The sequence below is a fragment of the Amphiura filiformis genome, chromosome 8 (assembly GCF_039555335.1).
Source record: "Amphiura filiformis chromosome 8, Afil_fr2py, whole genome shotgun sequence".
Taxonomy (NCBI): Eukaryota; Metazoa; Echinodermata; class Ophiuroidea; order Amphilepidida; family Amphiuridae; genus Amphiura; species Amphiura filiformis.
The window spans coordinates 24477229-24488706 of NC_092635.1; the positions used below are offsets into that span (position 1 = coordinate 24477229).

At 33.8% G+C, this 11478-nt stretch overlaps 1 protein-coding gene across 9 annotated transcripts in view; it reads left to right on the forward strand.

The window, feature by feature from the left end:
* Positions 1 to 10121, forward strand: part of LOC140158830 (protocadherin-15-like) — a 203121-nt gene extending 193000 nt beyond the window's left edge. For 7 of the 9 annotated variants that reach the window (XM_072182062.1, XM_072182066.1, XM_072182064.1 and 4 more), the window contains 2 exons: positions 369 to 651; positions 8861 to 10121. In XM_072182062.1, the coding sequence (XP_072038163.1) occupies positions 369 to 651; positions 8861 to 9175 (598 nt within the window). In that variant the 3' untranslated portion in view covers positions 9176 to 10121. Of the gene's footprint in view, positions 1 to 368; positions 652 to 5889; positions 5944 to 8860 lie in introns of all 9 variants that reach the window. The other 2 variants (XM_072182069.1, XM_072182070.1) reach the window with 2 other exon arrangements.
* Positions 10122 to 11478: the final 1357 nt, after the last annotated feature.

Consider the following 11478-nt stretch of genomic DNA (forward strand, 5'->3'; position numbering starts at 1 on the left):
GACTTTAGCTAAATCTTCCACAGGGGGAATGTGGATTTTAAATGGAATGGCCAATGTATTACAAACTAAGTTAGAATGAATTATAACTAAGTTAGAATGCATTACAAACTAAGTTAGAATGCACTACAAACTAAGTTAGAATGCACTACAAACTAAGTTATTTTACTATATTTCAATGATCTTGAATCATCCCAGTTTTGAAATATATAATCTTGATGGTGAAAACTCACAACAACTCTATCCCACTCTTGCTTAATTTTCATGGCTGATCAAAGAAATTGTTTATAATATAACTAATTTATAGCCTAAATATTAAAAGATACACCAAGTATTTAAAACAATCTACTTTCACCATCACCCATTTATAGGGACATGTATCCTCCAAGCAGTGGCCCACCAAGCTATACCAGTCAAGAGAACACACCATTACCAAACCTTGTCTATGATGCAGATTCATTACCAAGAAAAGTGCCTCCCCAACCTGACAGACCACCTCCATTGCCTCCTGCTCCATCGGAACCACCGCCGCCTCCACCATCTAAACCGCCAGCATACGATAACCAAGCGGTAGATATAGCTGATGAAAGACCAAATCATCAAGATCTACCGACCACACAGCCTAGGACAGATTCTCTTCCAAGGGATGATAAGGTAAATGAACCTGTAAGCATGATCACAGGTGAACTGAATCCACTATGCTGCCTGATGCAATAATGGCCATGATGCTATTAAGATTGAAATTGCTTTACCCTCTGCAGAACATTGCAAATGCTAAGCTAAATATTTATTCCCAAGTTTTCATTTTGTTTGCAGTCATAAATATCATTATGGATTCTGCATGCAGACAAAGATCTTTATGTCTTATTTGTAAATTGTAACTGTTTTAGGACATTCATAATTCCATTAACAAAGAGTGGATAGGGCACTTTATGAGACAATTCACAATAAAATATGATAATTTTTACCCGAATCCAAATGATTGATTTTAAAGTGAATTGATCAAATGGACATTTATTTACTTATCTGTATGCCAAATCCATGATGGTATGATTTACCCTGTCATTTGATTCTTGATGTTCTGTGCCTCCACACAGATATCAATTCAGCAATTCCAGTTGAAATCCATACACCTCCTATGGAAGACATGACCTTAATCTCCTACACAGGGGTGTAAATTTCATATGGAGTTACCCATTCAGGTAACCCTATTTGAAATTCACACTCCCTGTGAGAAAGATTAAGGCCACGTCTTCCGTAGGGAATGTATGAATGTCAACTGGAATAGAACTGAGCGTGAAAAAACCACATAAAGAGGCTGTTTAAGCAAAGGCTGAACCCAATCCCTTAGTGGCATGCGCAAGGGGGGGGGGGGATGATAGATCCCCTTGATGTCAAAGTCTGCTGAAGAATTTAGACACATATGTTAAGCATACTGTGAGAAAGGAAACCCTGCAACTTTGCCATAAGTTAAAAACCTCCCCTATCTAGTGTTAAAATATGTGTCTGTTGTGCAAGTCAAAGAATTATTGATGAGAAAGTGAAAGTTTCAATTTTGCCATACCTTTACCTCCCATCTCCAATGTTTGAAAAGGCTTTTTTTGTGCAATCATATTTGGATGGTATATATTATAAAGTCATCAACAAGTAAAACGCTTATTTTCCAATAAAATATAACAATGAGCAATTTTAATATACTTTCAACAACTGTGTATTGTATATGCATGAACATTTATCTTAATAGCTTGAATGAGATTTGTTGATATGCAGATAAATTGTTCATAATTATGTAAGCAATCTAGTAAGTTACATAAGTTGGACAGACTTGATCTTCAATGATCATTGAAAAAGAGCAAGTATCATTATCACAGAGATTGTCATATCAAATGAAATTAAAATTTTCAGGGCTGCCAACTAGTACGATTTTTCCATATTTCATGCGGAAATTGGTTAAGAATATGGGAGTACAGATTTTTGTCCTAAAATACATTTTTCAAAAAGTTCAATATAATTAAAAGTAGGGCTATTTGTTATGTGAAAATAAAATACAGTAAAAATTGATTCATTGTCTTAGTTTTTTAAAATCAATCTCTTCCCCTGCTGTTAAGGTCCCGATGAGGTGTCATTTACATTGACCTCGCTAATGCGATTGTATAGTGTGTTTTGTTGAAGAGGTGATTTATATACCACAGGCTATATGTATACCACGGGCTATTACTTGGCCAAGATCGGCAGCGTGGAAAAACTTTTTGGTTGGAGTATTTCAGCTGATACTGATAGATATTTTGTACTGTATTTTTGATGTTTTGGAATGAAAATATGGCATCTACAAATAATGAAAAGTACCAGCAGGAAGCAGGCAGGAATTTAAAATGGACAATAACTAAAGGTGGCTTTTTATGGCACCGGCCAAGTGCCAAGAGATAAATATCACGCACGATGCACACTGCAATAGCCATTTTAGTATTACTGGTCACGGAGATATAGCCAATAATTGCTTCCAACTTTCTTTGTATTTTATTGTTTTGAGCAACACTAATATGCCTATATCTTGAGAACCGTACGTATATTTTCAAAATACTGATTTTGTATGGAAAATATTGATTTTGAGGTTTGAGAATACTGAAATGTGTTTTTCAAAGTTGGCAGCCCTGGATTTTGTTATATTTTTGTGTGGCATGCGGAATGAGTTGACACCACAACCAATATTATGACAGCACAAACCAAAGCTTGTTTCATATTAATCAAGAACTACACATTTGCATGCTGAAATGAATGTGGCATAGTAACAATTTATTACATGAATAGGTACAAAATAAAAAGGTACATGTATAGTTGAAAATTCAACTTAGTTTTTATATTGGCAATTTAAGGTCATAATTTAAGGGATAAAACTTTTGTACCACAAAACTGAGACAGAAACGGTCTGTTTTCACAGGATTCTTTAGCTGACGTTCATTTCTAAAGTCTTGATGCATTGGATATGTTTTCAAGTTTTAAGTATCAAATGGCAACATTTAATTGCAAATCTTAATTTTTTGTACTTTTAAAGCAAATAGGAGATTGCACAATTTGAGTTTTAACCAAAGTTTGGTTGCTAAAACTGGGCTTTTTAATTGGCAGCAAAAGCTGAAATAAAATGTATATGCCATTTTTGACTGGCATAATATTCTTACTATAAAGTTTGAATCACCTCAAAATAGATCTTGTTTTTCAATTCATCAATGAGTCCATGTATGGGATTAGTTGAAAATACACAGACAGAAGATTTATATTATTCAAACCATTCATTTATGAACTTGTCCATACAAACAAGATATAAGCAATATTGAATGGGAACAGGCAAAATAAAAGTGAGTAAAACGGCATGAAATTCACAACGCATGTAAGAATGAATGACCACAAGACAGAACAGAGCATGAATATATCCAGACCACAGAACCATGCACCAATGTACAGAATTGTCACTTTGCACATGCATGATTTTGAATCAGAACATATCCATATTAAGAAAAATTGTATAAAATAGGCCTACAATAGCCTGATTTATTCAAATCATGATTTCTTAATAATCACAAATTTTACGTTACAGCGATTTTTGTAAACTTCATCATTGTTAATTTTTTTTAAAACCCAATGCTTGCTAAGTGATCCTTGACTTGTTGCATACTCCATACCCTATCAATGCATACCCTGCTCATCATCATTTTACCATATAGTTTGCATGTATTATTTGCATTTTATTTCTATACCACCCGGTGTTGCCAGAATTTTGCACAACCAATGCTCTCACTAATGATGAAAAAGTAAATGATTTTCACTATAACCATTATGTTTCTGTATGAGATCAAGTGTAAGAATTAGAGCCCAAAAACTTGACATTGTTTAAGTGAAAATCATCCATTTTTCATTTATCGTGAGAGGAATCAGTCCAATATATTATTTAATCTGTAATACTGGCAACACCAGTGTCATCATCATCATCATCAGTTTGTATCATTGCTACATTTGATTCCATTTTTATTATGTCCATCTTTACGCAAAGGATACAAACGAAGGGATAGGCAACCATCGGTTGTCACAACGAATAAAAGTCCTTCATTATTATTTAAAACCTCGTTCCAAGGCAAGTGGAAAATAATAGAAATGATTGATAGAAATAAAAAGGATTAGCATATTATAGAATTACTGACCGGTAGAGGTGCAATGAGATCAGCTAATACTATCATAGTAAAAGAAGAACATTAAGATACACAATTGTCTATCAATAAGTTGATTTAAAACATTTTTCAAGAACGGTGACATTTTTGAAATTCAGTGATAGACATAATTGTAGTTTTGTCCATACTTAATAATTGGAATAAATCTAATTTAAAGAGCATTTTGTTCTTAAAATGACATGATTGTTAGTTACAGAAAAAAAACCCAAAAACCAAAACATAAATATGTTTTGGTGTATGTTCCATTGTCTTTCGGAGTGCTGCATACATGTGATTGGCTTGAGCTTTATGGGTGTGGCATTGTTTGTAAATTCTGGGTGTGGCTTTTACTTTATTGCTTGACTATGCTTAAACCAATCACAGTGGTTAGCATCTCTGATTGACAGATACACATGTGACTTTTATTTTTTGCTATATTTAAAAACTTTCTTTGGATTCATAAGCCTGGATGATAATTTGAGCGATACTTTGTCAAACATTTGTCATACTAAAAGTTGAAAGTTCTAATGGTTTGCATGATGAGCATTCCATGAATTTAATATTTTGTTGGCTTTTGTAATTTACGAAATTACCTATGATGGTATTGCCGAGATCAATTGCAAAATAGGGATGCTGTGGTTATATGCAGCATGGGATAGTCATGCTTTGGGTTATTCTCATCTATTAAAACAATGGTTGCTGGACAGTGTGACGATTTTAACCACTCCCAGCATGCATTGCAAAATGTCTTTTTCTCCCTTTGTTTTACAATAGGTTAGCTAAAACAATTCTTTACACACTTTTACATCTGTTTATTAGTTTGCAGAGGAAGATTCAACATATGAATCAACATATTTTTAGGTAATCAGTGCACCACACCTTCTGACTGGAATTTATACTTTTTACAGCAACTTTTGCTTTTTTATTTATTTAGAATCAGTAATTAGCATAATCACTACATGCAATGCATGATGGGGTGAGGTTTAAAAGCACACTGGTCAAAATGGTTTATATCCGTCTGTGGCAGTCAGGGAGAACAACTTGTTGGTTGAAGCTTTCTAGATATAGCAGAACACAACAGCCAACCTCACCCTACTTGCTTCCAGTGGTTTAAGAATTCGGCACACAAATCTTTTAATGTTGGCTTTCCTTGAAAACCTAATTTAGGAAGAAGAGCTTAAAGCTGGATTTAAAACAAATCTTACAAGCTTTTTGGTCAGTTACTTGCCTTTAGTTGGACACTGAATAGTTTATTAATGGTGGATGGTTGCTCCAAAGTCCTGACAAAAATACTGCAAATCAATGCAGGAAAAATCAAGTAAGGTGCCTTTGTGTCAACCTGGATATCTTTTATTAATACTTTTGGAAACCTGTTTTATGAATATTTCATGGGGCTCCAAATTTTGAAAAAGCCAAAATTATTACTTGAAATGCATTAACAGGTTAAAATTAAGCATTATATCTAAATAATGCTTAGAACTAAATCCCTCACATTAATTCAGATATACATAGGCCAAAGTGATTTCCTGAAAACAAGATTTCTTAACCAAAAGCCAATGGTTTAAAGATGAACTGCACCTTCACTTTACAGAAGCACACACTTTTCATTCATGCACTCATCACATGGTTTTTGGGCACATATCTATAGCTCCATTCCATTTTTTGTCATTCTATCTTACTATTTTATAACCAGGTTCTCTGATCAATGCAGTGGGTACTATATGCTTCTTCGCTTCGTTGACGTAAGGTTAGCTTCACCGTCGTTGGTCGTCACCACTCGTACATGTCATGTGTGAAATACCATTGTTAACACAACTAACTATTATACGCAGCTATTTTTAACTGAACCTTTGTCAACTATATTTTCATTTTTTTCTGTACCCACTGTTAATTGTGTCTTCTATAGACAATGTTATTTTATATATCAATCTTTGTTACAGCCATTAATTGTGTGGAAATTGTACATGCTTGATGTAACCATTCTAGTTTTACAGTGATTTTCATGACACATTGGGTATCCCTGCTTATTTTGAATCTGTTTTCATAATTTGAGGGTTGAGAGCCAGAAAGCCTCAACTCAAAAAGGATTCCTTTGTATGTGAGTTAAGGCTTTCTGGTTCTCAACCTTAGAATTGTGAAATGTGATTGCTGATTAACTATTTTTGTAACTAGTTTACAGCTTTCAGTTTGCATAAAAGTTCTGTCATTTGGTAAATTTAGAAAGTTTTAGCACTGAGCCTGAGAGTGGTATCAAAATACATATAGTATTCAGATGGTTTCATTACACTGGCTAGATTGAAGTTGAATACTGCATCGTGGTAACATGGTCCTTAATGATGTTGGTGAAGCATACAAATTGGAACTCTGTCAAAAGAATTATGCATCATATGAGCTCTTTGATAAACAATTTTAAGTTAACTTATGTTGATTTATAAAAAAAGAATTTTGAAGTCCAGATTAATACATTATGGTGTGTACAGTTTCTCGTTGATAGGCAGGATGGGAATAGAGGTCTATATGAGATGAGAATATAAGATGCAAATGTTGAACAAGTTTATGGTTTTCTGGCACGATATCAAACTTACACAGAAATACAGCAGTCAAGTTAGTGTACAGTTAAGTTTGCTAATAGCAAGGTACAAGACTTTCTCAGCTGGATTAACTTATTGAGCTTCATGTAGTTTCTAATTATCTGGAATAAAATACTGCTGTTCATGGCTCATGGCTTTACCGTTGTCTCAGGGCCATGTTTCACAAAGTTTTATGATCAATCTTACAGTTGATTTACTACACAATCCGCTATCAAATCAATTGTAAGAACAATCGTATGTCTTTGTGAAACGGGTCCCAGCTGCCATGGTTCAGAACTTACTTAAAACTTATCTACAAAGTTTCAAATCATTAATGCAATATTTGCTGAGAAGGATGCCCTCAATATGTTTCAAAATCCTGATTTATACACAATTGAAATATACTTTAATAAACTAAACTGATGCTTCAGTTATCTGTACAAACACTCAGTTATAAAGACACTGAGCAAGACACAAAAGGCAGCATTCTAGACTTTTCGCAAAATGACCTTGTATTTCTGGATGATAAGATGTCTTGGGCCAAAATTGTTATAAATTTTCAGTAAAGCAAAATGAGCTAATGTTTTCTTTGTGTCTTTTTAGTTACTTTAAGCCTCTAAACAGTTTGACACATGATACCACTTTGTGCCTTATATAAACTGATATTAACTGAAGTTTTGTTATTCTTCAACTTTCAAGCCTTCCCCCTTCCTGTTACCACCCAACATCACAGTTTTCTTTTACCCCACCATTTCGTGTTGTTGATGTGTCCTGTGTGGTTTGTGTCAGAAAATCCTATTATTGCATTTATTAAAATCCAATACAAAATAGCTTCAAATTTTATTTGCACATGAAATAACAGTTTTAACTCACACATTTTAAGCATTTTGCATGAAATTTGCGTTTGATAGCAATGGACTAGAAAAGAAAGCAAACTTGCATTTTATAATTGGTTTGATAAGAATTTGTCGTAGATATACAATTTTGTAGTACATGTATATTTCAGTAGTTGACAGTTTTAGTAGCTACACGGTTGCTGGTAGCAGAGTTTTAGTAGCTACATGGATGCTGGTAGCAGAGTTTCTAATACTTTTCAAAAATGCTCTCTGTATGTTTCTTATAATATTATTTCAGTAATGAAGTTTTCTTTTAATAGTACAGGTAAACTAGTTATTTTTTTGAATATCACACAACTGTTTTTGTGACAACTTATGATAATATTTCTTTACTGTCTAAATGCTTGTGTGAATTAAAATCAGTAGATTAGCATTTGTGACTTTTGACTTTCGAAAGGTACACCATATCTATAGTTTAGTTTGGGAAACCAGGTGCACTTATTTCAATCATATGAAATTTGGTTTACAGATTCAGAAAAAAAAGACACTTTAATCAGCTTGTAATTGGCGAGAATTATTAGGCTTTTACCACTACGCCGAAAAGTAGGCCCATGTTAAGAGTGATAGAATTGATCTGCCTGGACTATATTTTGTCCAATTTCTCCAAATAAAATATATTGATATTTATCCGCGATGTTATAAGGCCCGCCGATTACAAGCTGATCAGCCTGTCTTTATTTGTTGGTCTGTCTGTATTAGTTACAGCAGACAGGCACACATCTACCATACAAGATTCTCACCCATTGAGATTAAAATAGTGTACCACTGCCAGCTTTCTTCAGAGACTGCAATATAGACTGTTTTTACAATATCTTAAAATATAATGTGAATAACAAAGATTTGTGCATTAGGCCTCAAAATAAATCCTGTTTTACAGACCTGACCGACCCAGATTTTGCATTTTGGGAGAATTTTTTTAATTTGTTACTTTTTGCTAAAATCATGTAAAATCAGATTATCAAATTTTTGCCAAATTTTCAAGCTTTTGGTGATATTTTAGGGTCATTTTAGCCTCCAGAAAAAAAAAAAAGATAATTCAAACAAGTAAAAGTGATTAAGTGAGACAGCCCCATGGACAGACAGACAGACAAATGTGACAAGAAGAAACTTCAATTCTATGCTTCAACTCACATTCTTATCTTTAAGACATACCTGAAGAAAATCAACTTATCATGTGAACCACCCTTTTTTCCAACAGAATTATTCACCCAGTCAAGAAAGTAGTTATCGCAATGGCAGAGGCAGCGTGGAACCCAAGGACTTGGACGATGATCCAAATAATGTTCACCTTGTGAAGATCTACAGACCACCGTCCAGGTTTGATGATACACCGCCAAGTACAACAGACTCTTCATCAAGAGAACATAAATCTCCTAATGGTGGGATTGGTAACCATAGTAACCAAGGTAACCACATAGGAGAAGGTGGTACTAGGCCTAATGATAGGAGCAAAAGACTCCCCAATGGCAAAGCAGCTTGGGAACCAGAAGAGGTTCTCACTACAGCTCTATGACCATTACCAATGCAAGAGAGATTGAAACTCTAGCAATAAAGCTTTTGCCATATGGAATATATTTTTTGAAAGCTGCTGAAGACTGATTTGTGATGTGACAATCAAGCAATATATAAGTATATTACTTCTACTGGTGGCGATTGAATGACGGAGCATTTTAATGCAAAATGAAAATCAGAGCTAGATGATAATGTCGCCATAGATTTGGGACCTGGACAAAATTCATTTAATTTTTTTATTTCATTATGATGGGATAGCATCTCAACTAACCTATTATGCATCCATTCTGTGACTACAGGAATCAATATTTGTAAAAACATTCAAAAAAGGAAGAGCTTTTTGTCCATATACTAAATCTATGACGATATGTATACAATGATTTTGAAGGCTCTAGAAAATGTAAGTACTATTATCGTAATTAATATACTTTTGCCTTTAAGAAGCTCCTTCTATCCTGTCAGCGAGACAGTTAAAGCAGATGTCGGTTGCCATGGGAGGGGTGTAGAATGAGTTATTGGATGGGGCACTGCCTCTGATTTGGTGTGATGGAAAGGGAGCAGTCATTTTTTACATTTTTTAAATTTAACATGAAACTTTTCATATTTTAACTTTGATTCCGGACAGTAATCATGCCATCTCATATGATTTTACTATCTTTGTACCAAGTTATTTACCGGACTCTAAAAGAAGCCAGTAGGCAGCCTCTGGTCCAGCAACATTTTGCTGTGGCCTTCATTTAGAAAGTTGACCTTCTTTGAGTTCAACAAAACTTCACCAACAGCTATAGTTATGGATTAGTTATAACTGTAATATAATTTTGCCTACCAATGGGCAAACTGCATGTCCCAAATGGATGGGTTGCAAGCTAGGACACTGCTTGGATGACATCCCAGCAAACACAAAAACGTTTTAAAAACGTTTTAAATAAGTTATATTTTGGCTTTTGGTTTCGCAAAACGTTTTAATAACATTAAAATGTCGGGTTATATAAAGGTCATGAAAACGTTTTAAAACGTTTGGTATGAAAAACACACTACAACAATATTTTTAAAATGTTTTCAAAATGTTATTGTAAACTATTTTTGCAAACATTTTTCCAAATGTTCTTAAAATGTATTTTTCAAAACGTTTTAATAACATTTAAATGTCGGGGTATATAAAGGCCATGAAAACGTTTTTAAAACGTTATTGAAAATATTTTGGGCAAACATTTTTCGCAAAAATATTTTTTCAACTCCCAAAATAACATTCTGTTTAGAATGTTTTGTATCAAGTTTTCAAGAATGTTTTTAGAATGTTATTAAAACGTTTTTATACCCTTTATATAACCCGACATTTAAACGTTTTCTGTAAAACATTTTTGTTTGCTGAGCAGTAGATTATCAAAAATGTTTTTTAAGGTTATGACAACGCTTTTATACTCTTTATATAACCCGACATTTAAACGTTTTCTGACAACTTTTTATAACCTTTTGCGAATGATGTCGAAAACGTTTTGTGTTTGCTGGGAGGATGGATGGTGCTTCTTAAAGGTTCATACAACTCTGTGTTGTAGATTTTAAATCATGACACCTTGAAGAAGAAGTGCACTCAATGACAAAAAATGATTTTCATTTTCATGGTACATATCATTAATACATTTTATACTGTAAAATAATTTGCCCAAATATTGAGAACCTGAGTGCCTTTGTCTTAAAACCAAAAATTATAAACAGGAGTGCTTTAATATTTTGCAGCTTTTTTGGTTAAATTTGTGGAATAAGCCTCCTTTGACATAAACCTTGAAAATGTTAATATCCATAACCTCTATTATTTCACTTCAAGTAAAAATGGCCTTTTAATTAGTTACAAATGAATCTTCACAGTTGAATCTACTTTTATCTGCCACCCTGCTTCAGTTACCCATGTGCACTATATATATACCATAAATTAGGGTGGTGGGTAATTTCCTTCTGAAAGGGAGTTATGAATATGATTTTTATATCAAAAATAGGGGTGTCATAATCTTTTTATACCCAAAGTATGGGGGTCATAAATTTATCAAGGCTTGAGACTATCAAACTTTCTGTGTGCTATGCCTCAATCTTTGAGGTTGCAATAAAAATGTATCCATGCTATGTATGCATTCCTTGCACTTACAATCAAATTGTTCACTCATTACCTGCCTTCTTTCCAAATAGGAGACACATTTTTTGGCTATTTGGGAATAATTTGCTTAGGATCTGTGTGTGGGGTCAAAAAATTTGATTCTGGTCACCGATATATTCATGACCCCCCTTCTGAAGAAAATGGCAGCCCCCTAT